The sequence below is a fragment of the Haemorhous mexicanus genome, chromosome 6 (assembly GCF_027477595.1).
Source record: "Haemorhous mexicanus isolate bHaeMex1 chromosome 6, bHaeMex1.pri, whole genome shotgun sequence".
Taxonomy (NCBI): Eukaryota; Metazoa; Chordata; class Aves; order Passeriformes; family Fringillidae; genus Haemorhous; species Haemorhous mexicanus.
In genome coordinates, this window is record NC_082346.1 from 55,516,249 (window position 1) to 55,543,908 (window position 27,660).

The 27,660-nt window shown below is 46.9% G+C and overlaps 1 protein-coding gene and 1 long non-coding RNA gene across 3 annotated transcripts in view; both read left to right on the forward strand.

Annotated features, from left to right (window-relative positions):
• Window positions 1-930: 930 nt before the first annotated feature.
• Window positions 931-6,100, forward strand: LOC132328366 (uncharacterized). The gene is made up of 2 exons (XR_009486761.1): window positions 931-1,027; window positions 5,672-6,100. It is a non-coding gene; the product is annotated as an uncharacterized LOC132328366 (long non-coding RNA).
• Window positions 6,101-14,773: 8,673 nt separating this feature from the next.
• Window positions 14,774-27,660, forward strand: part of RCOR1 (REST corepressor 1) — an 82,519-nt gene continuing 69,632 nt past the window's right edge. The window contains exons 1-3 of one of the 2 annotated variants that reach the window (XM_059850362.1): window positions 14,774-14,884; window positions 15,183-15,362; window positions 15,459-15,518. In XM_059850362.1, coding sequence (XP_059706345.1) covers window positions 14,836-14,884; window positions 15,183-15,362; window positions 15,459-15,518 — 289 coding nt within the window. In that variant the 5' untranslated portion in view covers window positions 14,774-14,835. Of the gene's footprint in view, window positions 14,885-15,101; window positions 15,363-15,458; window positions 15,519-27,660 lie in introns of those variants that run through there. The other variant, XM_059850363.1, reaches the window with a different exon arrangement.

Genomic DNA, 27,660 nt, shown 5'->3' on the forward strand with positions numbered 1-27,660 from the left:
ATATTCAAATTTGGAAAAAACCCCCAAAACAACCCACACCAACATCAGGAAAGCCCCCATTACCCAAAGGTGTTTCCAGAGAAGGATATTTCCCATTTGCTCCTGCTGGGCAGGGCTGCTGTCCCTTTGTCCCGTGGTGCAGTGCTTTCCATTTTGAGGTCTGATGTTCTTGGGTCAGACCTGGATGCAGGAGCCTGTCCAAATTAGGGGCCTGCTAAGCCTGGCTCATGGACCACTTGCAAGCCCCCTCCAAAGTGAGTATATGCAAATTCACTGATTGTATTCCTTCTCTTTCTGGAGCTTGTTGTGCAACTCAAGATTGGTTTCTGAGTCATCCTGCTGTGAGTCCCAAGTCCTGCAGGGAGATGTGCCAGTGTGAGCCATATTAGTGAAAAGATCCAGTAAAGGGGTCGGTGACTTCATTTGAGCCAGTGGGAGAATTTGAGCAAAGCAGCTCAGCTTGGACTCTGAGGGCAAGGAACCTTTGGTGAGGGGCAGCTGAGAGCAGACAAGGGGAAATTTTTTCACCTGGAAAAGCTGCATTTTCCTGAACAGGGAGGAGCCTCTGAATCTTTCCTGTGAGCTCTGGAAAACATTTTGAAAATTTTTTTCTTCTTCAAATAAAGAATTCATTAAGTTTTCTGTTCCTTGGAGTCCCTGTGCTTCCCATTCCCAGAGGCATAATATTGAGCCTAATCACCAACTAGAACAACTGAGGCCTTTATTTTGGTGTAAAGCTGCATGAAAAAAGGAAGTCCCCTGTGTATGCTGCTGTAACACTTGCATAATTTTAAGAAATATGGAGAAACTCACGACTGATTTCCAAATCTGCATCTTCCTTTTTCCTATAATGAGTGTGATGCATAATTTACACAGGCAAGAAAATGTAGGAAGCTGATTGTTTTTTTTTCTTTGTGTTTATTTTCATTCAGTTACAGAAGGGCTGGAACTGCAGAAAGCTGAGATAAGAGCCCTGCCTCTTCCTTGGTGAGGTGAGCACGAGATGAAGGATGAAGAGGAACTCAAGGTACAACCAGCAGGACTTAGTTGGGTCTTTCCAGCAGTTATCAAAACCAAATCTGTCTCGTCTGTTTCCTGTCTTGAAAAGGAGGAGCATGAGAGCCGTGGAGTGAAATGTTCAGTGAATCTGGGGGCAATCACAGCCTCAGCCACTGAGATACCTGGCCACACCCACAGCTCTGGCAATAAACTGCTGACTACAAGGAATATTATAAAAATTCCTCCCTGGATGCCACAGACATGTCGATGGTTTTGCATATGTTGAAAACTCCCTGGCTAATGACATATTTCCTCTTTGGGCTGACTCATGAGCTGCTTCTCCTTGTTGCTATGAAAGTTGGAAGCACCTCAATGCTGTGTGCTGCAAGTACATTTCATGAAAGGAGAGGAAAATCTCAGTATTATTTCTGGATTTACAGATTTGACCCTTTCACTTTTGCAGTCGGTGAGCTCTGCCACTTTGACATTTATTAAATAGCTTGTTAGTGGCAGAAGGAATGGCAATAAAATGTGTGTGTATAATTTAAAGCAAACAATCTCCACTCTTAATCTGGCCTTCAAGGCCTGAAGTAAACAAGTGCAAGCTACTGAGAAAAGGAAAGGTCTGGTGGGTGCTACTTGCTTTTAAGCATTGAGACAAAGTGTTTAACAGCCTAAAAGCCCTAAGCCCTGCTTGTTCTGGGGAGATAACAGCTCCATTAATTAGATGATCAAATATTACTTTATTGGTAAATTCTTGCATTGGCCTGGAATGGCTTGTGCTTGCTTATGAGACATGTAACTCAATTCTTTGGAGCATTCATAATATCCCATAATATGATATAGGTTATTTAATGTAATTGCCATAATTCTCTAATTTAAGTAATATTTGCATCAATGTTGTGTGTTGATTATGACCTGGACCAGGGTATTTATCTGTGCTGATTTTCAGCAGCTCTCAGGGAAAAAATAAAAGGTCTTTTCATGATGTGCAAGATTGACACAGTGTCAAACCTTGTTTTTGTCCCTCACCGGGACAGGTGAGACTCGTGGGTCTGTGTACAAGAGCTCAGTTTGAGTCAGCACCATGCCAGCACATGAGCAGAGGGAAATGTGAGAAAAAAGAGGCCAGATAAAGCCCTAAGGGCTGCTGACACAGAGACCAGGAGCTGACCTGGCTCCACTGCATCTGACTCCTGAGCAGGGGCAGTTTATATGGAGATGGACAGCACCTTCCTCTGTGTCTGTTGGTCCTGGTGCACTGGTGGTCTAACCACCTATGAGCTGCTGATGGCCAGAGGTTACAGCCTCGGGGCTTAAGGGAAACTAAAATCACTGCTAATTCACCTTGAAAAGTGGGCTGTAGGCAGAGTGCTCAGGGCTGCAACAGGAGCCAGACTGGGGAGCTGGGGGCACACACAGTGGCAGTCCTGCCAGCAGAAGTCACTTGGCCTTCGAGCCAGCACCAGGCTGTCTTGCAGGGACGTGGGCTGCACAGACTGGAATCGCTGGTGGATTTAAATCAGTCCCTGCATTTCACAACCTCTCCCTGCACCTCCCTATGCAGGGCCCATAGACATTTGTATACCATACAGCTCCTTCACAGCCTGCAGTACTTTTAACACATAATACACATGTTTATCTCAAAGCAGGATAGACACCAATTAACACTGCTCGTTAATGAGGGCACAGTCAACTTGCATAACCTTGAACCACTGAATGCACACAGTGATGTATGAATGAGAGGTTAACTGCAGATGACAGCTCATTTCTTTTTGCTCTTCTGCCCAGAACATCCTGCCAATACACACATTATAAATAACATGTTCTCGTGATGGTAATGGGGGGGAATTTCAGAAGCAAGCATTGCTTTTTTTTTAGGAGTGATTACATGACATTAGGGGGTTCGCCTTAATACCATCTGTTACCTTGGCCGCTGGGATCAGCTGTTTCTGCTGCAGGATCTCCACTGCTGGTACCCTTGACCACAGCCCAGTTCTGCATTCTGAATTAAAGTTGAATGTGAAACAACTTCAAATAAAAACCTGCAGAAAAGGGCAGGTTGCATTTTTGATGTGCCTGAGACACCGGTGCCCATGTGACTCACAGTTCACGACTGGCAGAGTGGTGTCATTCGTAACTCGTGTAAGCGCTCACTTGCTCACCCACACCCCCGTGTTATATCCTGCTTTTCCATGCAAAGCACTCAGCCAGCCACCCAGCCCAGCCAGCAACACGCTGTCTCTGCTCTCGCACAGACTGCCACACCAGCGTTCCTTCTGTGGGGAATATATTTACTTGCTGTAAGGAGCCATCTAGTGAGGGTTTACTGCACATAAAATTAAAGTAACTGTTTCTTTACTGTTTGCCGGCAACACCGAAAGAAAACATGCTTATTTCTTCCCCTCTTTCCCCCCCCTCCATGTTCTCCTTGCCACATTTAAGGTGAAGCAAAAGCAAATGTCTTGAGCAGGTGAGGCTGTGCAGGACGGAACGCCTATTCCCCTGTGTCCCTGTACAAAGCACAGGAGCACATGTGCTCACCCTGGCTCAGCTCAGCTCTCCCACCTGTGCTCACCCTGATTCAGCTCTGCCATCCCTCAAGTGCTCACCCTGGCTCAGCCCTGCTCTCCCTCATGTGCTCACCCTGGCTCAGCCCTGCTCTCCCACATGTGCTCACCCTGGTTCAGCCCTGCTCTCCCACATGTGCTCACCCTAGCTCAGACCTGCTATTTCACATGTGCTCACCCTGGCTCAGACCTGCTATTTCACATGTGCTCACCTGGCTCAGCCCTGCTCTCCCACATGGGCTCACCCTGGCTCAGCCCTGCTCTCCCACATGGGCTCACCCTGGCTCAGACCTGCTCTCCCACATGTGCTCACCCTGGCTCAGACCTGCTATTTCACATGTGCTCACCTGGCTCAGCCCTGCTCTCCCACATGTGCTCACCCTGGCTCAGCCCTGCTCTCCCACATGTGCTCACCCTGGTTCAGCCCTGTTCTCTCACATGTGATCACCCTGGCTCAGCTCTGCTCTCCCTCATGTGCTCACCCTGGCTCAGCTCTGCTCTCTGAGGACCTGTACAGAGCCAGCCCAGTCCCCAAGGACCTGCCCTGGGCGCTGGCAGGAGCGAAAGCCAAGAGTGTGGGTGGAGAGCACAGGGAAGGGCCAGGCTCAGCAGAAAGGAAAGGCCGTAAACCCAGTCCCGCTGCAGAGCCAGCTGGGGAAAGTGCCCGTGGTCACGCAGGCAGAGATGGAATAGCTGGGAGCTTAATTTAATTGGCAGAAGGCTGAGCCAGAGCCTCCGTCAGCACACAGATAAAAGAGAGCAGCATTGGAATGGTGGGCACTTCTTGCGAGTTTGCTTTTTAGGTTTGTTTTGTTCTTTAAAGAGCGATGAGCTCGTGCAGATGGAAATGCGAGAGTGGAGTTGAGAGTGTCTGTGCACTGCAGAAAGCTGAAGTTACTGCTCCCGGAACATCAAAAGCACAGCTACAGTGCAAATTCATATTGTTAGGAACTGTACTGTCCACAAAGGGACCAAGCACACCGAGTTAAATATTAAGCCCTCACCCCGGGAAATGGCAGCAGCTTTGCCACAGGTTAGAAGTAAGATTTTGTGTTGTGCTCTGAAATTTTTCCCCAGTGAGCGCAGCCGGGTGCAGGGACAGGGCGGAGGGGCAGCACCGCCTGCTTCAGGCGTGCAGGAACAGTCTCCAGACTGAAAGCGAGCAGGCACTGGGGTCTCCATCCAGGTGTGCCCAGATGCTCCACGGCAGGCCATGTGCTGGAGCCTCCATCCTGACATTCACTCCGGGGGCTCCTCTGGTCCCTGCCAGCCTCCTGGGGGGGAGTTTGCAAGCAAGTGAGCAGCTGCACAGCACTTGGAGCAGCCTCATGCTGTGCTGGCTCTGGAGTAACCCTCCCCATCTCCTGCCTGCCTGTTTGCAGCGCTGGCTCTTAGCAGGCAGCTCTTCTGCTCCTCGATAGCTCAGCTCTTGCTCTCCCACGTTGTCCTCAGCTCAGTTCCCTTAGGCACAACTGGCCAGCCCTCAATGGGAGAGCTCCAGCCCCCTGGCACACTGGAGGAAAGAGACACTGAGACGTTTGACACCGTGATACACAATAAACAGGACAGTCATTTTTCATAGCTACGATGCGTATCTGGACAGGCAAAGTAATCCAACTTTTATAAACAAGCCCACATGCTACAAAACCCAGACACCCTCTCATGTACAAGAAAATGCCCTCAATTATGAATGTCTGCCATTTTACAATACCTATTCCTTGCTTTTAATTTTTTTCCTTGAAAAATGCAAACAATTAATTTTTTTTTCACTTTTTTTTTTTTTTTTTTACAGAGAGAAAATTGCCATTTTTAGTCAGTGGAAATTATTTGACTATATCAATGATTAATAAGTCTAATGTAATAGCTGCAATGGAAATTTAGAAAGCAAACAAGCCAAACAGAGCTGAATGGATTTGGTATAATGATTTCATTAGGTATTTTTAAAAGTTTGCTTTATACTTGCAGTTTGTTGTCAGAAAGAATTGGCTGAATTCAGTCAAAATGGTTTGTTCTTTGTCTGTCCGTGGTCACCATAGCTACCATTTCAATCTGTTAACATATGTGGTATTATTTTGTTCCTTTCTCTTAAACTCTGTTCACAGATGCTGTCAAGATTTCCCTTTGTACATATCTGATCAGTTCATGCCAGGTTTGGCTCCGTGCCTTTCCAGGGGAGAGCCTCTACCATCAGGACAAGGTGGTTCAGCCCTCAGTGCAGCAATGGAGACAGGATTAGAAGCTGGGCTGGGCATGGCTCCTACTCCACTAAGGCATGGGATCTGTGAGAAATACCTCGGGAAGAGGTTGTCAGAGGTGTACCTTTTACTGGAGAGCTGGGTATTGCCTGGATGTGCTGTGGCAGCTCCTTGGCTGCCATAAATCAGTATAAATGCATTCACTCTAGTGGAGGTGTCGTGTCTGCTGTAGCCAGGCCCTGTGATGTTGCTCATTACACAGGTTTTGGGTAAGGAGCCAAGAGATGAAGGGAGGCACGGCTACAACATTTTAAATAAATAAGTAATAAGACTGTACAGCCTCTGTTCTTTTGCTCTTTCCAGTCTTAGAAAAGACTCAGGTTGCCACTGAGGATGGAGGGGATTGGAATATTTAGTGGAGATCAGATCACCCACATTCCGCATTTTAATTGGCATTGAGTGAGGAAAAAAAATCAGGTTTCTCTATTGCTGAATGTGAAGGTGATTGAGATGGCTTCATTTTCTTTCCAGCTGTGAAGCAGGCAGGTAAATATATTGATGTATGGATGCAGTGCAGTTTACAGTAAAGCTGTAAGAGAAATCAGTCTGGAAAATACACAATTTCCTTTCAACAAAGCACTCACAGTAGAGAGTAAAGTTAAGGTGAGTCCATATATTTATATTTTTAAGAGCATAAAAGCATTTGTTTAAAGCTCTGTGGCTCTGATTTTTCAGAGTCACTGAGCACCCTGCTCTCTAGTTTCTTTTAACTGGAGATGTAGATTTTCAGCATTTCTGGCAGCCAGGCCCCCTTTACTAATGCCTGCAGAGAGTAGCTGGAGAAAGTGTGAGAAACATTATTGTAATGAGGGGCTAATTCTGCCTCTCCTTCCTGCCTCAGTGCAGATGAAAGAGTGCCTGCAAGTCGTGTTATGTGCACAGGAAAAGGGAATTCTGATTACTGGCTCTGGCTCCCCAGGGGCAGGGATGATCTCCTAGCACAACTCACAGTCAGTCACATCTGCATTTCCAGTATAAGGCCCCTTTTTAAGGACTCCTAGTTTAGCTATAAAAATTCACTTAGCATGCATGAATAGAAACCAAATTGACAAGATAGACCATAACTGCTCTGAAAGGGCCATTAGTTCCTGTCGTATGAAAAATCCACATTTTTAAAAAGCAAGTATTATTCACATTTGCACAACAGGCTGTAACTGTTCCTTCTAAGTCATTATAGGCTGTATGGAAATAATAATTTTCAAAATCACTATTGATACCACAGGCACAGAAACAGCAGGAGACAGATGCCTTTGCTTGATATTAATCCAGAGCCTTCCAGTGCCACTGAACAGGTTGGGATCAGTTTAAACCTTTGATTTACACCAATATAACTGAGAAGAGGAAGACCACAGAATAAAGATTTGGTCTGATATCTGAGTTTGGTGCAACATTTCTGGTGTCAACAGAGGAACCCCGGAGGGGCAGTGGCTATAAGAGGGTACCAATGAAAGACCATCCATCTCCTGTGCTCAGTGCTGCTGGGCAGGGGAAATGAATCTGTATTTGGTATGTTCCATGTTTAATAAGGGGAAAGCTTGGGGCAGATAGGAATGTAGCTTTTATTTTTTATTTTTTATTTTTTATTTTTTATTTAATTATGATTTTAAGAGGTCATGGTACTAGGTCATGGCTTTTTAGAAAATTGTTTCTTTTGGTTCATGATTAGTGCCTCACTTGACACCAAACAGAGGTTCCACTGATTTTTAAAATTTCTTTTTTGGGTTTTCATGTGTTGAGGGTTTTCTTTAGACAAATACCAGTAAGGAACTAACCTGTATTTCTCTCTCCTCCCTCTGAGATCACTAGCATTTGACATTTCCAGATTATATTTAGGCTGAATGAAGAGAAAGTGTACAATCAAAAGCTGGCACTAGAGTCCTGTTGAGCTGTGCTGCCTTAGGGATGTGTTCACAGAAGCTGGGCCTGAGCCTTCTACTGGTTTTACAACAAAGGGAATTTCCAGAGATTTCAGCAGAGCAATCCCCACATACAATGAATAAGATGATTTTCTTCACTCTCACGTGCCTGTATGGACACATCAACCTGTACATTTTTACTCTGTTACAACGGTTTGCTTGGACCTATGACAACTATGAGTTCTGAAGGGAGTTTCAGATTAATTCTAATAGTTCCCTTTCCCCAGGGAATGCCAGTGCTCAGAGGCCCTGGCTGCATTTCCCTAGAATCCCCTGTGTCATGGGGAGAGATTGGCTGAGTGGTGGAGTAAAGGGGGCTGTGTTGGCAGAAAGCCAATGCAGGGATTTTTTGGTATGATTTCAGGAGTAAGCAGCTGCCTCTCAGCTGGACTTCTCTTCCCCATGGCTGGGATTACCAGGATAGCAGCAAGACAACAAGACGCATGGAGGACTCCCAGGGAGGCAGGAGACCACCTGGCTGAGGGACTTTGCTGTGCTCAGAGCCCCAGGCACCAGCACCTCCATGGGAGGGTGCAGGGAGGGGCTGCCTGACATGGTGCAAAGGTGGGACACCTCTCTCTGGGCAGTCTTTTCTGCTCCCACCCTGGACTGCAGTGACACGAGCCACTGGAAAGCTGCCACCATGGAGGGGCTGGCATAGAGGAGTTTTCCTGCTGGATCCAGGCAGTGTTTCTCATAGTTTGTTATCCTTGACATAGCAGAGTCCTTCAAAGGTAATGCCACAGTACTGCACGAGCTCCTAGGGAGAACTTCTTCCCTCAGTCAATTAAAAAAAAAAAAAAAGAAAAAAAAAGGTTGATTTAAACACAGAAATGCAAGGGATTGTATTCCTTGCAAAGCTCTTACAAGGGGTATCTGCTGTTAAACCTCAATCCTTGTCCCACTAGGTCTTGCAACAGAGAGCTCTCCAAAGGGACTGTGTGCATTTCTTGTTCAAAATCTCCTGTGAGAAGAATTATGTTATTTGACTCTCAGACACCCTAAAAAATGATGGCAGCTGTCCCCTGCCATTCCATCTCTCTTCACAGACTAGCACTGCTCACTGGCTGCCCCAGAGACAAGTGAAATGGAAGTCTATAAAAAGAGAGTGGCATATTCCCAGGTTAAGTGCTGTGTTAACTGCAATCATTCCTACGATTAAGTGGCTCCCTAAAAGGAAATTTTTCCCCCCATATGTTTTTTTAAGGAGTGATGAATCTCTTCACACAGTGTGTTTCTCATCAGATATGGAGATTAACTTAAACACAGAACTGAGTGAAGCAAACCCATCAGCTATCTGAGGCTTTCTGCATTGATTTTGCTGCATGCCTCTTCCTCATCCTCAGGGAGGGGAAGGTGCCTGTCCCACCTCACTCAAGGTTGGTTTTTGGGAGAAGGCACCAGCTATGGAGGGGTTAATACCACCAGAGCCAGTCTCACCTCCCCTCACTGCTGTTATTTCCCATTCTCTCCTCCTGAGCTCTTCCCTGGGGCTGATCAGAGGTGCAGGGTGGGGGACAGAGAGGGGCTGCCCGCTCTGGGTGCTGCCTGCCAAGGGTGCCCAGCCCTGGAGCACTGCTGGCTGGGCAGCAGGGGAGCTGAGGGGCAGCAGGGCTCCTCAACAGCTTCGAGTTTAATTCACTGAGAGGAGCTCCCAGGAGGAATGGGAGGAAGTGGAGTCCTGTGAGGGCAACACAGGGTGGCAGGGAAAGCTGTATGCCCCTGCCAAAAAGGGCCAAAACTCTGCAAAGGGGGTGATCACAGCAGCATGTACAGATGGGTGACTCCTGTTCCCATCAGCTTCACAAGCTGTGAAATATCTCCTAGCACAAATGCTGGAACAACCCCACTGGGGGCTGTGTCCACGCTTTGCTGGGGACACACAGGGTGTTCTCTGCAACTCTGCCCACAAGATTGTCGTGTGCTCTCGTCCCACTGCTCTCCTGGCATCGCCAGCCCCTGCCTGTGCAGGGTTTCAGTCTCATCCTCTCCTTCCTCCCAGGTCATCTCTTAGTAGTTCCCCTCTGGGCCAGCCTGGAGCCTTGCTCCAGGCCAAGACAGTGTTTCCTCAGCTGCAGTGGCTCCCCTGCTCCAGCCATGCTCACGCTGCAGCTGCCAGCAGCCATTTTCCTGCCTCCCACTGCTGATCCAGCCCCAGCTCTGCACCCTCTCACTCCCACCACAGTTCCCCCCTTGATTTTTTCCGCTGGCCTCCCACTCAGTACAGGATATGAGCCATTCTCTCCAGTGGGAAATAAAAGTTTGGATTAAAATTTACTATATAATTCCTTCTCTAAAAGCAACTTTTAGGCTGAAAGGCTCCAAGGACAAATTTCAAAAGGCCCGCAAGAGATTTAGGGACAGATTTTAAGTCTTTTAGTCACATTAAAATGAAATTAGATTCCCCTTGGGTTTTTTTTTCAGCAAAAGGAGGTGCTTTTGAAACTTGCACATCATGCCTGTTTATGTCTTTTAGGCACATAAATGCTTCCAGAGATTTGAGGGTTGAACACCCAAGTCCCCTTGAAACCCAAGAGAACCTGGCATCATCTCATGTGCATTCCTTCCAAATTCCAGCCAAAATTGTTGTCCAACTTGGAGCACCAAGTTCTAAAGTAAGAGATAATAAACCTGATTTCCTCTCTGCATTTGCAGGCAGCTTAGCACCAGGGGAAAGAAAACAACCCATAGTGCTGACTGTATAAACATCTTGTTCAAAGGGTAACATTTTCCTTTCAGTATTAAAAACAGTCAATCTAGAGCATGATTAATTGTCCTTTTACTACTGGTAACCAGCTACATGTATATACATACATACATACATATATACTTGTGTAAGCACACAGGAACATTCTCACTGGGGTAAGCATTTTTAGTGCATCTGTTTTCAAGGAAAATACATTATGAAGGAGATGAGAGAGCTGCTTCCTACAACTCCAGTTAATGGGAAGGGTTTTAACTCTCCTAACCCTTTGTTGCAAGAGCTAGCAGCCCCAAGGACACACTTAAGCATTGCTGTCCTGGGGAAAGGCTTGAAACACTCACCTGGCCAGGAAGGAGGCCAAAAAAGAGGCAGAAGACATTCTTCTTTTCATCCAGGGAATAAAAGTTGCTCAGTTGTTGGGCATCCTGGCTGGATTTGTACTTCATCTGTATTTTATTTGTGGGACTCACAGGGTTAATGGCAATAAGAAAAGTTTTCATTTAAAAATTGGCAAGGAGAAGTGCTTTCCCCTTAACAATGAGAAACAAATTTCAAGAAATTTTTTAATATGACAGTCCTGGCTGGTCCAACCTGTTAGGCCACAGTATATGCACAACAGTGACACTGTCTTCATAAGGAAGAGACTTTTTTCCCCACTCTCTTTGCTCTAATATCTAAACAGGTGAGCAGGTTAATCACTGCATCACAGTATTGTCCAGAAGTTGCAGCCAAGCTCAGGTGCTAGGACAATCCCTGCTTTACATAACTGAGTCTGCTGCAGATCATACATGAAATTCCTCTCGAGGAGCCTGAGCAGGACATACAGGTGTGTGCAGTCATGTGTGGGATCCGAGCCTGATGTGTCTAAATGAAGTTTTGATCCACACCAGGTAAACAAGACCCTGTTCCTATTAGTGCTCAAAGGGTTTCCTCCCCATCTGTCCCACTTTAGAGAACTTACAAAATAATGCAGTGTTAACACAGGTTTTCTCCAGAGCAAGTGCTGTGAGCCAGAGGATAATTTGTTGCCCTTTTGGCATTAGAGGCTGCATAAAGTGTATTCACTGTTGCTGCTAAAAAATAAAACACAGTTCTGTATTTTGTGTACAGTCTGTGTACACACTTGCCTACACTCTGCAAAGAGTTTTCTTTATGTCCAGAAAACAATTTTCAAAGTTTCCTTCAAGAGCAACACCAAAATCGGTTGTGCTGTTTTGGGACACTCCCAAAAATTCAGGCTCTTAGCTTAAGCATAAAGAAACCCAACACCACTGTTCAGAAGGCAGAAATAAACAGGGAGAATTTTCTCAATGGTTAGAAACAAAAAGCTCCATCAGCATCAGAGATGTTATATTCAGGGCTCATGAATTTTTGCAGAAAGGCTGGAAAATGAAGAGCAGCCCTGCTGTGGATGAAGAGGGTGTTGTTGGCCTGGGACAGCAGCTGTGACAGGTGCAGACAGGCTGTGACGGTGACAAGGCTGAGACTTCCTGCTCTGGAGACACACACACATGCACACAGGGCACACACACAGGGCACACACACAGGGCACACACACACACACACACACACACACACACACAAACACGCACGCACACACAGGGCACACACATGCACATACATACACGCGCACACACACGGCACACACACACACACAACACACAGAGGGCACACACATGGCATGCGCACACACACACACGCACACACATGCACACAGGGCATACGCACACACACACACACGCACACACACACACACACACTTGCACAGGGCACACATGCAGCTCTTGGCAGCCAGGGGAGAGGCACGGACCTGCTGCTGCTCCTGGGCACCCGCTTATCGCCCGCTGGGGCCAAGGAGCAGTCTGGCAGGAGGGCAGGAGGGGCAGAGGGTGCCCGGCTCGCCTGGGGCACGGCTCAGGCAGGGCTGGCATCGCTGGTGGCACTGCCAAGAGCTGGGGAGCCGGGAATGTGCTGCTCCCCAGCCCATTGGACAGGATGGAGCTGCTCAGCCCCACTGCAGGAGAGGCTGCAGGGCAGGCTCGGACGGGCACACCGTGGTGAAGGGCCGGCAGAAAAGGTCTCAACAGTTCAAGTGAGGGAAATTTGTTATAAATAACTGAGGTGACTGATTTAAGATTTTAATCCTGGGGCCTAAGTGGGTAATGGCCATGAAGAGAGGAGGAGGGAGGGAGGAAGAGGAAGTGAAGGAAGACCAAAATTAGGCCCAGATTTGCAAAACTGCACACGTGTGTGTCTCAGCCTAGGCTGTACACACGTTTCCAAATGTCATCTGTGGTCTCAGGTTCAAGTTCAAGTTCAGGTTCAGGTATGTTTCAGCCTAAGTTTTGGGTGAACCTTTTTTTTTCCCCCCTTCAGTACTGGGACCTTCAAAGCTCATTTTAAAATGAAAGATCGGATGCTCCCTTCCTGCCCTTGTATTTCTGGAGTAGAGATCCTCAAATACAGAGGAGGATAATGAACATTCAGCCATGTTTGCATTCCTGTCTATCATGACAGTGTATTCTCTACTACAGAACTAATACACTTTGCAATGGGAAATATTTGTGGCTGCCAGTGCTGGGGTTTAAGAGCATCACTAATTACTCTCCTAATTTAGAATTGGTATTTTCAAAGAATGTGGGATCTAGAGCCACCATCATAAATTTTAGTTTTGTGAGCTAGAAAAAGTTTTTTTTATATATGTGCTTGTTTTTATGAGGTGAAAATAAGCTTATTGTTTCAGTGGTAAATAACTGGGGTGAATAAATACTCACAGGTACATGCATGTGTAAACAAAGGAAACTGACTGCATATCAGTATGTACACACAACACACATACCGAATGAAGATGGGAAAGGAGATACTGTAAAGACCACAGTATGCTGAAGCAAACTACCACACACCTCAACAAGGTATTTCTTTTCTTAATTTTAATGGAGAAAAATAGTGCGTGGATATTAAGGACCCTTTCCAAACTACTCCCTGGAAGTGAAATAATTTTGATAATCTTGGGCACAAGATACAGAAGGACCGGTAAAGCCAGGCTGGAGACGATGGCTCTCCCCCGGCAGCTCTTTCCCCCTCCCCCTGTGCAAATTCTCTTGGATTAAAATGGCAGAGGGAGGCCGGGAGTGGCTGGGACAGTTTGGCTGATACGAGATAACCGCTGCTAGTCAAATGGCACTTTTAATTGCTCGGGCCAATAAAAAAAAAACTTGCTACAGAAGTTAATTTGAATGAAAATAGCAGACACACCCCTCAAGCTGCTTTCCATGACCGTGCATTGTGCTGCCTCAGCCTGATGTACAGCTCGAGTCGCAAGTAACAGCATGCGGTCTGGATACACGTCGGTTGCCCATTTTACCTACGGCGGGGCTGGACGCCCCCTTTCCCCCCCCAGCAGTTCCTCCCCACGCCGTGAGGGTTTTCCCGACAGGAGCCTCGTGTGCCGAGGGAAGGGAACGCGGCGCCGTTGCCGCTTTTGTTCCCCAGCTCGCCTCGCTGCCGGGTCACGCCGGGGAAGGCACGGAGCGTGGGACGCGGCCGCCCCGCCGGGAGGGCGCGGGGCCGGCTCCGCCCCGGGGCCGCGTGGGGAGCGGGGCGCGGGATACTCTGCCCGGCCGGGCCCTGAGCGCGGACCCCGGCTCGGCACAAGGGGCCGAGGGGGAGCCACGGAGTTACTTGGGCGGACCCGGGGCGGCGCCCGGGGCGAGGGCGACGGCGGCTCCTTGGGCACCGTGCGGTGCCCCCAGCGGGCGGCTCTGCCCCAGGGGCGGCTAGCAGCGTCCTGCTGACGGGGCAGCACCGCGGACCCGTCCGTGCGGTGCCGCTCCCCGGCTGGCTGCCGCCGCTGCCCCGGCTCTCTCCGACCGCAGCGCTGTCCCGCACTCTCGGCGGCGCTTCGGTCGGGCTGCCCCCCTGCTCTCCTCAGGCCACTCCTGGCCGCCAGGACTCCCGTCCCCTTGCGGGACTCTCACCGCAGCTGCCGGCGGGAACCGTCCCGGACAGAGCAAGCACAGACCCCATCCCTGCCGGGCTCAGCTCCCCGCGGGTAACTGAGCTTTGTATGGAATCTCATTCAAACTACGCCGTAACCTTCCGCCAAGGGGGAGGCGGGTGGGGGGGGGCAAAGTAGTCCCTCGCCACGCTCCTCCCGGATCCGAGTTCCCGGCGGGGCGGCGGAACCGAGGCCGAGCCGGGGGAGCGGCCGGGGAGGGGCTCCTCGGCGGGGGGTGCGGCCCCGCCTCCCGCCCGCTCCGCTCGCAGCCGAGGAGCGCGGAGCAGAGGTATCGCTGGGCGGAGAGATCGCGGAGAGATCGCGGAGCCCGCACACACACGGCCCGCGGTCCGCCTCCACCGCGCCCAGCGAACGGAAGCGCCGGGCCGCCGCGATGGACAGGCGGCGCCGGCCAATGGGCGGGCGGGATGGCCTCCCAAAATGTAGGTTTGGCCAATGGGAAGGGGCAGGAGCGGGGGGAGGCGGGGCTGGCCGCGGGCAGCAGCGCAGGTTGAGCGGAGTCCCAGCGCAGGGCTGGGATGAGCCTCAAAGTTCGGGGCGATCGCGGTGGGGGATGTAGCAGCGCCGCCACCGCCGCGCACCGGCCCGGCCCGCCCCGGCTCCCGCCCGCCCTTGGCGCCTCCCACAGCCCCCCCCCCGCAGTTTTTAAACTCTGATCTTCTCCCCCCTCCCTTCCCTTCTTCTCCACACCCCCCCTCCCCTTCCTCCCCTAAATGCCAGCCATGATCGAGAAGGGCCCGGAGGTCTCGGGGAAACGGCGGGGCAGGAACCAGAACGCCGCCGGGGCGAATAATAACAACAACGGCGGCAGCAAAAGTTTATCCGCCGCCCCCAACGGCAACAGCAGCGTGAACTCCTGGGAGGAGGGGAGCTCGGGCTCGTCCAGCGATGAGGAGCACGGTGAGGAGCGGGTGCGGGGTGCGTTTTTTGGGGGGGGTTGGTTATAGGGGCCGCTCGGGCCCACGCGGGTAACGCTTCTCCCTCTGCCTCCCTCAGCTGGCGGCGGAATGAGGGTCGGGCCGCAGTACCAGGCGGTGGTCCCTGATTTCGACCCCGGTAAGTCTTTATTATGTTTTAAGGGGGGCAACTCCTCCCCCTCATCCAGTGCTTTGGACCCTCCGCCCCCCGATGAGTGGGGTACGACCCCCCCCCCCCCCCCCCCCCGGGTTCCGCTCATCGGCTCCAAAAATAATCTCCCCCTAATTCCACTCTCAAACACCCAGAGCAAGAACAAGAACCCCCCTCTTCCTCCCCCCTTCCCCAGCGCACACGGTTGATAAAAGAAGTCTCGATGCTTTCCAGAGGGCGCTTTGCAGGCAGGGAGGAACAGGGAAGCTGGCAGGGCTGGAGGAGGCAGGAGATGGCAGTTGGGTGGGTTTTTTTTCTTCTTCTTCTTCTTTCTTTCTTTTTCTTTTTTTTTTTTTCTTTTGTTCGGTTTTTTTTGTTTGTTTTTCTTTTTTTTTTTTTTATTCCATCCTCACATGAACTCGTGTTTCTGTGGTCTCAGTGATAGGGGTGGAACTAAAAGACATCAAGTTATAATTATAATTTTTTTCGAAGGTATTTAGAAGTGACTTAGGTCTGTGTTTTAATTTTCTCTCTTCCTAAGAAGCTGTTTGCCTCTGTCCTTCAAAAAAAAAAATTGTTTCACGTTCCAGCTATTCTGCTTCGGTTCTTTGTAAGCTAATTTAAAGTGGTATGGAAGCAAATTTTGAGCAAACAAAGGAATTGGGGCTGTGCTGAAAGGCAGGTGCTGGAAGCACGGTGGTACTGATGTATCTCCGTGTATTGAAAGACAGGCTGTTGACCTCTTTAGTTTGAAATCTAAGCTTTTTTTCTTTTTTGGTATTGTTTCTTTGTAAGTGGAGGTTGTAGCTAGTGAAAACCCTCCTTCTGTCTGGAGATCCTAGCGTTTGGAGTTGTCCCTTTGCCCAGCCCAAACTTAATTGAATCCTCCGCACCTCTCACAGTAAAACAAAAAGAATGGTGTGGAAAGCCACAGTGTCTCCTTATCGAATAATCCCGAGAGTTACTGTTGCGTGGACTCAGGAAAAAGATTTATCGTGGGTCATCCTCAGTCTGTGCACTAATGTTGGATGCCTTTTTTATTATTAAATAGATATGTCCGTGCCTAACTGTTAAGATCTCGGGGTGGGGGGAGGGCAAAGAGGATTTTTTTTTTTATTAAGTTCACTGTTACTTGTATTCATTTACAGAGTAATTTTTCCCCACTCCTTCCCCCCTTCGTCTTCTTGACAAAATAAGATACAAGGGAGGTCTATTTCTTGGTTGACCAGGAGGAAGAAGGGGGCGGACAGGGGGGGAGGGGGAGGAAGGGGGAGCTGTTAGCTAGGCAGCAGTTGACACTGGTTTTCAATCTGTAGGTCAAACGCAGCATTTCTGTAGCACACAACGTGCATCACACTGACTTATCAGCCACGTATCACAACAATACTTGGGCTTTATGGTCACCCTGGTGAATTATGCTCTTTTGAGCAATTCATTTATTGAACATAATAGGTGGAGGGGGGAGAAATATTGTGAGCTGCTTCCTCTCTGTTGTGTACTCAGATGTACGTTTTTCTGGTTTAAACTTACAGACATACAGTGACCTATACAAAGGTTATTGCTTTCTGTGCTGTGTGGAGTGGAAAGGAGGGGGAAGAGTGTGATCTGAAGAAATAATTTTTTTTCTGAGTAATCTGTATCTTAAGATGGGATCAGCAGGTGATTGTGATTGAGTTCACAGTGTACAGCAAGCTCATAGTAGGTTCACCCAAAGTAAATGACCAATGACCTGAATGGACATCAGATCCTCCTTTACTGGCCTCTGGGTGGGTTTTTTTCTGTTTCTGGAAAGTAAACCTTTTAGTTATGAAGTTTGGAGTAAACTTTTATCTGCTTGTGTATGGAAGAGTTTGTTTCCAGTGTTGTGGAATTACCCAGGAATCATTTTGCAATGCCACGTTGTTGCCTGATTTTTGTCATCTCTTCTTGGTCCTAAAGGCTAAAAGCTACATTAAGTTCATTTGTTATGTCTCTTTTAGTTTCCCTCTTTAAGAAAGAAAACCCTAAAGAAGCCAAAAATGCTGCACTTAGACCTTCTGACTAAAACTGTTAAGTTGTCCTGTCTCGCTGGTAGTGTCAAAAGTTAAATTTATGGAATAGTGTTATCAGGGTGCACAGATGCTATGTCTGTTTCTCACTAAAAGTTTTAGTGATTGGTTGACCAAAAGATCCTAAAGCTTGAAAGTTGTTTATTGTTGAGTTGTGGAAGCTTTTACCTTCAGGTTAGCTGTCTGGCAAAATGTGGAGTGCTGGTGCTGCTCTGACTGTGAGGGCAGAATCACACAGACCAGGCCTTGTGTGTATTTCTTTTTTTAAACTTAATGTTCAGTTACACCTTTGGCTGAGGGATATCTGTAACTGCTTATTCTTACATCAGCATTTTATGTGGGAGTTCCTCTGTCCCCATGCAGAGGGGCAGAGAAAGCATTTCATTTTGTTTCACTTCTCAGCCACATGGGAGCTGCTGCAAAGAGCAGTGAAATTGGGAAAGCTTTGAAAGATCTGAAATCCTTTTCTGTGCAGCTGCAGGAGAAAAGAGAGCTGGAACAAGGCAGTGGTGGGTTAATCTCGGTATCATGAGTTAAATAGTCAGAGAAGAGCAAGAAACTATTGCATGGTATGGTCTGTAAGTGAAGAGAGTGTTCCCAGTGGTTGCCAAGTTTAGAAAGGGAAGGGACTTCATCATCTTCTTGTTGGCATGGGGAAGGATAGAAAGTTCTTGTCTCTCCCTTGCTTTACCAGAGTATGAGGAAAAGGGTTAACAAAGCTGCTGCCTTGTTTTTCCTTCATCCTTGAAAGAAAATTACAGTTCCAGAAACCAGAAAATGACAAGTTCACATTCTGAATTAAAATACCTTGGTGTAAGTTTAAAATATTCCTTGTGGCTAAAACTTGCTGTGGCAGTGGCCAAGGAAGGCCTGATGTGATTCTTTGACTGTAAAAATGCTTGTGGCTGGAATCCTCTGTAGGAGGTGGTTCTTACTCACAGCTCCTTTAGTAAGTCTCTTTACAGTGGCAAGGCCTATTCCATCAGCTGGCAGAGTCTGCAGGTGCTTTGCCAAAGTCAGTGTTGCCATCCTTTTGACCTATCCCAGCCTCCCTATGTTTTGGGAAAGTATGTTCTCACTACATTGATCCTGCTTATTATCTCAAAAACTTTCAGCTCTATTATTGTTGTTACAGTATTTACACCTTTATTGTTATTTGTATAATAAGAGTAGCTGTACAGTAAAGGCAAGGCTTTTGCAGAGGCAGTATGTGTATTAAACAAGCCAATTCAGCTTGGGAAAAGAATAGGTGAAACTTCTTGGGCTGAAAATCCCATGCCAGAGCTCACTAGACTCAGTAAAACTTGCACTTCACCTATGTTTCACTGTTTGGCCTTGAGTTCACAGATATGATGTGAAAAATTGCACACTTGCTATTGTGTCTGCTATTTCTTCTCTTATTAGAGCTCAGAATCAATTGTTTGCCAGCCCAAAATTCTGTGTGTTAAACAAAGGCTGATATTAGTAGGTCAGCATTTCTTGTGAGTTCTGAAACAGACACGGAAGATTTTGAAGAGGCAAACTATTATGGTTCTTTTAATCCATACAAATGAAACCCACATGTCCTGTTAATGGAAAAATTCAGTGGAAGGAAACATTGCATATCCTAAAGCTAAATAAAAATCTTTCGTATGGGGAAGCACTGATATTGTACTTGACTGTTTTATTTGTTGCTTATTAATTTATGCTATTGGAACACTGAAAATAGGAGGAAGAAAACATTAGTGAGCACTTTAACACAGCCAGTGAATTTCACTAATGATTAAAGCTTCCATAATTTTGAGGAGTGTTAAATAACTCCCTGAAGAGAACAGTTACTCCCAAATTTTGACTGGTATTGAAGGCAGATGAACTTTTTTTTTTTGTCCTTCGTAGCATTACAACTTTAGATTTCCTTATTTGTTGCAATGGCAGTAAAAATACAAGCCACATCTTGTATCTTTGGACATTGGTTGTGCTGGTCATCTTTGGAAAGCAGCTTCTGGGGCTCTTTCCAGGAGAAACAGATGAGGAAAAGCAGGTTTGACTCAACAGCATTTTGTGGAAATGCAAGTTTGGGATGTATGTCAGCTGTGAGACTTCAGTCCCTTGCTTGCAGGTTTGCTGTCTTCCCAGGTTTTTGGTTTTGTACTGTAACAGTAACAGTAAAAATGGTGGAAGGAAATGCACCTGTATTGCTTCCATCCCTCGGTTCAGAAAAGCCTAGTGGAAGGTGTTCAGTGCCAGATTGACACCAGTCCTTGAGCTTGTTCTCTGGTCCACACTGTTAGCTGCGCTCTGTGTGCTCCTGCACTAACACTTGGTATTCCCAGGCCTCTCAGGGTGACCAAGACTCTGTTGTTTCAGCATTGCCAAGAAATGAAGGGGAAAAAAAAAGAAAGGACCCAGCAACTTCTTTCACTATAGTGAGAAACCTTGTCAGTGTAGTTGTTTCTAAGAAGAATTAACAAAAACCCCAAACAACCAAGATAGTCACTGCTGTCCCTTATCAGGAGTGCCTGATCACTGTGTGGAAGTGGTGGCATGGCTGTGTCCTGGGGAGGAAGCTAATACATCCATCCAACTCTGGCTGTTAAAATGTGCCTACTCTCTGCCTATTTAGGCTCAAAGATTGAAAGTATAATATTGGGACAGCTCCTGGGTGTCTGATTCCCCTAGAACTGTTGTATTTCTCTGGTGGTTGTAAAGTCCATGGTTTATTAGGTTGTATCATCGGCTACTTCATGGGGTCCTGGGCAGAGGCACCTATTGACCTACAGAGCCAGGACTGTAACCTTTTAACAAAATGTTATTATAAGCCCCTTATGACTTACACTTGACGAATCCAACTCCCAGCCTTCTTTTTCTGGTTCTTTCTTTGCAGCTAGTCCTGTGCCTCGCAGTCTTAATAGTTTGCAAGTAGTGTGAGTTACCCAGTGGGTGTGGAAAAAATGGTGTTTTGCTGAATGGACTCATCAGAAAAGGAATGAGAAAAAAAGAGTGCTTTTTAGGTGAGACTTTGGGAGCTCCATCTAAGCAAGTGGAAAATTCAAAACCAAACTCCTGAAACTGGAAATACTGGTATGCTGGAGAGCTATCTCATCTCTTGAAATGACTGTGCCTTAAACTCAACAGGCAGGAACTCAGCACAACAGTCCCTCTGGAAAAGAAGGAAGAGTTAAGAGGGTGTTTGATCTAATCAGAAATACCAAACCATAATGTCCTAATGCCCAGGGTGTTTGGACTGACAGAGGCTGCCTGGTGTCTTGGTAAACCACACACACCTTGGGTCCTTCAGTGTTGTTTGAGGAGATGTGCATCATGCCCAACAAGAGTGTGTTTTCAGAACTAGGTGGTGGAAAATTTAGGTACTGGAAAATTTAAACTCTGGTGGGAGAAGAGACACTTTTCCCCCAGTTGTAGTCTGCTCAGTGCCATACTTCCTCATGGGCTATATTTGTCTTGCCCTCCTTCTCAGAGGTCACAGCCTCTGTGAATGTGCTGTAGTGCAGAGCAGATGAAAAGGTCCTCGACCTCAGGCTTCTCCACCAGAAACTGTTGCCAAACCCTTGGGTTTTTGTTTCAGCACTGCAGGAATTTAGGTACAGTCAAAGGGTCAGGCTGGTGTCCAGCAGCCCTGGGGAAGGTGACTCCTGCCGTCTCCTTACTGGGCTGGCAACTCTGCTGGTGTGTGCGTGAGTCTGTCTCATCTTTTTCTGTCAGTGGTACGTACTGCTGGTCCAATCTCCAGAGCAGGAAAGGCTGCAGTCCTGCTGCTACGGAGTGAAGCTGACTTGTAGATGCTGATACTTTAGCTTATCCTCTGTTTTTAAAATCCACCCTGGGGAAAAAGGCGAGTAGTGCTCAAGTTGGAAACTTTGTTATTAGTACCTCTGGTACCTCAGCCTGAGTACAGCTGTTGATTTGGTGCCATGTCTTTTCCACCTGTGGGCTACTTGCCTGAGGGGAGACTGTTTTTGGGCCTACATTGCCCAGTAGTCCGCTTTTACCCAGCCTGTTCACTTGTCCTGTGAAGGGATGCAGAGGCTCTAGAGGTGAGCACAGCTCTCACTCAAACATGTTTCAAGGCATGGCTTTGGAGCTTTCTCATTATTCAAACAGCACCGAGAACATCCTTCTCAAACCTTAATGCCATTGTAAACAAACAAACCTCGGTGTAGCCAAAGCCTGTGGCTTCCTTCCCCGCCTGGCACATGCAGTGTTTGTATGTGGAGGTAATAGCTGTCTCATGTACTGACAAATGTATTAATGGCTGGACTGGAATTAATACTAGGTAGAGTGGCTGCTTTGTTCTTCATAGCTGGTTCCTGCTGCTTAATGAGATACTCTTAAAACTCTTGTTTTCAGTCCTAGTTAGGTCTGTGACTTGGCCAAGTGAAGGCTTAGAGCTCCCTGTGATTAGTCATTATAATTAGCTCGGAAATCTTTGCCTCTGTGATCAAGGCACAGTCTATAATGCGGCTTACAGTGGGCTCTAGCCCTGTCACATACCTGCAGAGGAGTGTGGATGACAGTGCTCTGCTGGACATTTAACTGTGTTGTAACTTTAATATGCAATTCCTAAGATGTGCCAGGAGGGTAAATCTGAAGTAACTGCCTCCTCAGAAACTTGTGGTTAGTGCTAGTACCTGCTTCGCTTGGACAGGGCAATTTCTGGTTGTGGTTCTGGTTCTGCTTGCCTTACCTATACCAAGTGTAAGGTAAGCTTGAGACATGGTGACTAACAGCTGAGTATAGACAGCAAATAAAAACCAAGAACTTTGGGCTAGGTAGAGTATGCCCCTTTCCTTGGAAGTCTGTACCTCTTTCTGCACTGGGTGACCTTGTCTTTTGAGCCTTAGGCTTGGCAGTGTAACAAGATGAGCAATCCCACATTAGGTATTTAAACTTGAAAGAGCAGTTTGAAATTCAGTTCTTGAAAATACAAAGTTGATTTGTAAGCTAAACTTGATCTTAAAAAGCATTTTTTAAGGAATGCTTGGTTAGGTGTCTGTTTTTTTAAAATTTTCAAGCCTTTAGTTTATTGTTCCATGTAAAAGTTTTGATGACTTTGTGCTTTCTGAAAGTGCAAGAGGATGTATTCAGCCTTAGTGAAGGCAGTGGAAGTTTCTCCAGCATACTGGAGAATTGGGATGCTTTTGTGCTCCTCACATTGTTTTGAAATGCAACTGATTGTGATGAGCACTGGCTTTAAGTATTGTAGGTGTCAAACTCAATGTTCTGTATTTCTCATGTATGATTTTGGGATTAAACCAGAGAGTTTAACCTACCTTTCCAAGTATCTTCAAAAATTCAGCTTTATGCAGCAGCTTGCTCTTTTAACTTCATAAAGGAAGTACTGGTAAATGTTGCCTCTCTGGGGGGAGGAGGCTGCAGTAGTGTGATAAAATTGCAAAAAATCCCCTCTCGTGAAGCAGTTCTAGTCTATTCTCCCCCCTTCAGCCCTGTCCCTCTATTGTGCAGGTATGTTTAGGAGACATCATTAGGGTCTCGTAGATACTCTGTGTGTATGACAAGGTGTGTCTCTGGAAAAATATCCCTGCCCTTTTAGGGGCAGGAGTTAAGGGTTGTGAGTTTTTGTCCTTAAAGTTATTTAACCTTTCTTGCTCCCTTCCCTAACTCTGTGCTCTTCACCTGGATGGATTTCACAAAAACTGACCTGAGAGAGCTTGCTTTTGCAGTGCAGCTGTCTTAATCAGGGGAGTCTAGCCACGTGGCTGCCTATTGCAGCTTTTCAGTTCTGCTCTCTGTAGGTATCTGGGATAACCTGCCACGATAGCTTGTGCATATACTTTTAGATGACTGGATGTTTTACCAGGTTGGTTTATCAGGTTTTAGTTCATAGAGAGACTTTGATTTGAAAGCTTGGTATTGAGAATATTTACTAGTGTACATGACCTTGAATTGGTGTCCTTCTAGACTTTGTAACCCTAATGTGAAAGCACAACATAACAAATGTGTAATCGTAGTTGTGGCTTCTGGGTTCAGAAATCTCTGAGGAATTTGGATAAACAAGGCTTGCATGCAGAGGTACAGTGCCTGTTGGTCCCTGGAGAGGGTACAGAGAGATTCTAGTTCAACACCAGGCTTGGGGATGGATAAAGACTAAGAAAAACCTCCCTTGAGTAGGAAATCACCTTCTGCCTGGAAGAACTGAGTTGACAGGACTGGGAAGATTTGGTCTATGAAACAGGATTGTTTTTGTAGCAGTTCTTTACATGCAGCTTGCATTGAAATGCAAGAAGTTTTTTTCTCTTTCCTCTGACTTCCCACCTTCTTTGAGTGCCTAACTTGTCCCCTGTTCTCATCAGTAACATTGATTTGTGTTTTGGCCCTGTGTAAATGGTGATGGGGGGATTTTTATCCTCCCACCCTGTGTTGAGAGCCCACTGCCCCATGCAGCAGGTGTTGTTGGCTGGAGTTGTGCACAGTTCTGCATTTAGGTTACTGACAGCTGTGTGAGAAGCTAAAAGTGTCACATCTGTAACCCAAGCTTTTTTGTTCTAAAGAATGTAAAATGTTCAGTGATAGCAGTGTGTGCATCTATTCCTTTGGCTGACGTCTCTCCATCCTTAGGAGGGAGCTGGTGTAGGTGCTTCTGGGAGGAGTAAAGGACTGTGAAGGCAGGCAGGCATACCAGGTGTAGCATTTGTACTTTCTCAGTATTGTTTTCTGTCTGGGAATCTTAAAGATGTCCCTCCTGGGACCCTTGTGCTGATTTGTGCAGCTGCTACCACACTGTTCATGACAGTAGCCATGGGAACACAAGTAGGATGATACAAGTTTAAAACTCTAACTTGTTGCTAGGCAGACCCAGCTCAATGTGTGGATTAAGTAGTCTTAACAACAACAAAAAAACCCACTCCAGATATTGTGCCACTTCTGTGGGGGAAGATAACTGGGCTCACCCCTAACTCTGGGTCTTTCTTTAGGCTGGCAGAATGAAGCCAGCACCAGAAGAGTCCCCTGACGCCAGCCAACCTTGGGGGAAACCCCTCTTTTACATCTGAATCATGAGTAGGTGGTGGCTGGGGGGGGTGGCAGTTTCAGCAGGTAGGTTTTGACACAACCTTTTGTAAAAAACCAAGTGCTGTGAAGTAAAGCCATATGCCTCCCAATGCAAAACCTTTGTGCCACTCAGTCTAAAAATTTTAGCCTGCATTAAAATAGGTACTGCTACAAGTCACATATACTCTAAACAAAGGTCATGGGCTTAAAATATCACAAGATGACTTTTGAACTCTGTCTGGAAAAATTGAAATTACGACTAAGGCAAGGTAAACACCTTCAAAAATTGCACTGCTTTTGCATTCTGTTAGCTAGGTGCTTTGTGTGCTGCATGAGCTGGTGTAGACCTTTTAACTTGTTGATAAGTTGTTCTGTCCCAACCTTGTGTTTTAGCATTTTATGTTCAAGAAACGAGGGCAGCCTGTTTCCTCAAGTTATTTTCGTTGTCAACGTGTGACAAAGGATGTATGGCACATTATGGGGCCCAGAGGGAACTGGAGACCCAAACTTTCAGGGAGGGAGAGCCCCTATATGCTACTTGAGGGCTGAGCTCCAGCATGTCTTTGTCCCTGCAGCTGTTGGCTTCCTGTATCACAGCAGTAATTAGTTATGCTCTGGCCACTGGTTTAAATGGATCTTTTTTATTTTATAAGCATTTGCTCTGCAGTAACTGTCATTCCTGTTGGAATAAGGCCATTTATAGAGATGCTCCCAATTACCACCTGCTCTTTTTCTTTCTTAGCAAAATACACTCTTACCTAATTTAACCTCCCACAGCAATTGCTTTGAAGTTGTTTTCTCATTGCATCTTGGCTCACTGCTACACCTTTTCTTACTGACCACCCTAACAAAATGCAGTTGTCCTTGTTTGTCCTTCCATAAATTATCTGCTTCTGGGGAGGAAGTCTACCTGCTTGGTTTGCCCCAAACACTTCTGTAGTCAACTCTTACAAGAAAAGATTTCTTTCCTTTAGTATGTCTCAGCCCTTTTTTTTTTTTTTGTTTCCTGAGTGCTATTTGTGGTTCTCCAACATTCATTAGAGTTTTACTACAGTTTACAGATTCTCTCCACCTGCTCACTAACCCAGCCCTGCTTGGATTTCTGTGCTCTTCTCTGTGCTCTTAAGTCCTCTTTCTTGGTACTTTGTTCATCCAGGAGAGACAGCCAGGTCTGATCTTCATTGTAGCTGTGTTGTTCCCTCAGGCTGGAGCAAAGTGGTCATGATTTTTACTTTATTATAATTTTGCTCTGTAAGAGAGGAAAGTATATCAGAAATATGTCCCTTAACCTCTTTTATATCTTGCATGCCTCTCTGGACAGGGTATCTGCCTGCTTTTCGAGCATTTGTGTAGCAGTGACGTTTTTGCCTTTTCAGGCTCCTTAAGGCTTTTGTTTCATCACTGAAGAATTTCTGCCTCAGCTTCTCCTGTGGAAGCCACTTGTTCTCGTAAGAGCAAATGTTCCCCCCCACTTTAGTTGGTGGAGTGTTTGTCACTTTGGCCAGTCATGTCGCTCTTCTGAACTGTTGGTGCTGTGAGCACACAGGTGTGTGAGAAAGGTGAGAGAGCTGATCTTTCCTTCAGCCAGGGCTGCCCTGGGAACTGGCTGAGTGCTTGTCTGGAGCCTTTAGCCCCTGCCTGCTGTGCACTGAGGCTGAATTGCTGAGAGTGGCTCTGAAGTCTGTCCTATGAATTTGGAGGGAGAGGGGAGATCTCCTTGCCTGTTCTGTGAATAAAGCAAACCTTGAGGTTGCTGGCTGACTCAAATCTGCAGGCAGTGAGGACATGCAAGAGCTTTTCTCTTGGCTGTAGCCTCAGCCTCGGGCTCATCATTGCGTGTGCTGAGGGGAGGCTGGGAGGGTACAGCTGGATCTCATCTGAAGTTCTCATCACCTCTCTTCTCCTGCTCAGCTTTATGCAAGTATCAGATAACTTGGGAGAGAGGCTTGCTGGTGGGAATGTGGTGGTGGAAGGATGATTTTTCAGAGCTGTCCTCTGGATTTCAGCCCAAGAGCTGAGTTGCTTGGCAAATCATTTCTTCCTGTGTGTACTGGCTCTGAGAAGTGGGTCTGCTCTCTGGGAAACTGCTGCATTGTGCTCTAGCTCTTTCTATATTTTGGGTGGGTTTTTAGTCCTCTTGGTTTGGTTTTTAAGACAATTCTCCCCCAAGATTTGCCTGGATTGTGAGTGCATGGGATCAGTTTCTTTTCTTGGGCAGTTTCAGGTGAAACAGCAAGCGATCCTCCACACATAAGTCAGGTGCAGTCCTTGTGGTGCAAACAGGGCAGGCACAAATCCAGCCATTCTGCCAGCAGGCTGAAAATCTGGCAGGGGTTTAGGAGTGTATTTGTAGATTTGGGTGAAAAATTACTTTTTCTACTGGAGCAGATGCAGAGATTATTGGAGTTGGGAGGGCTTGCAGTTTTGGAGATCCGGTACAGCTAATGACTGGGGAACATCAGTGTACTGGTGCAGTGTGGAAATGGCAATCTGAAACTGACCACTGCTGGTTTGAAAGGATGGATGGAGATTGGGAAAACATTTATAAATGCTAAAGCTGTTTAAAGTGTGTGTGTGAGTAGTTAGGCAGATTCATGTTGTTTATTGTACTCATCTTGCTGAAGTGATTTTGAAGGATGGAGAAAAAATAAAGACAGAACTTCTTCAACCCTATTTTTAGAGATCATAAAAGGAAATAAATGAGCTTTTGGAGAGTTAGACTTAGACGCAGTCCTTGTTGCCCAGACACTTGCTGGCCAGGGGACTGATGCCCTCTTAGCTGAGCCCTCGTGAAAGAGGCTCTGGGAGCCCACACTGGGCTTCTCTTGGAGCAGCCAGCTCCAGCTCAGTTTGGTGGAATGCTGTCCTGTCTGCTTACTGCTCCCTCCAATGTGTTGCCCACAGCAGTATCTCTGTAGCAGCAGTCACGTCTTTCAGCTGGAGAGAGGGAAACCGCTGGGTGCAGGAGTGGTGCTTGTGAAGTGATTTCAGTGTCTGCTGGGTGAGGGGGTAGGAGGAGATGTGATGGGGTAGGAGACATCATTTGTATATTCATATAGGCAGTGGATTTAATT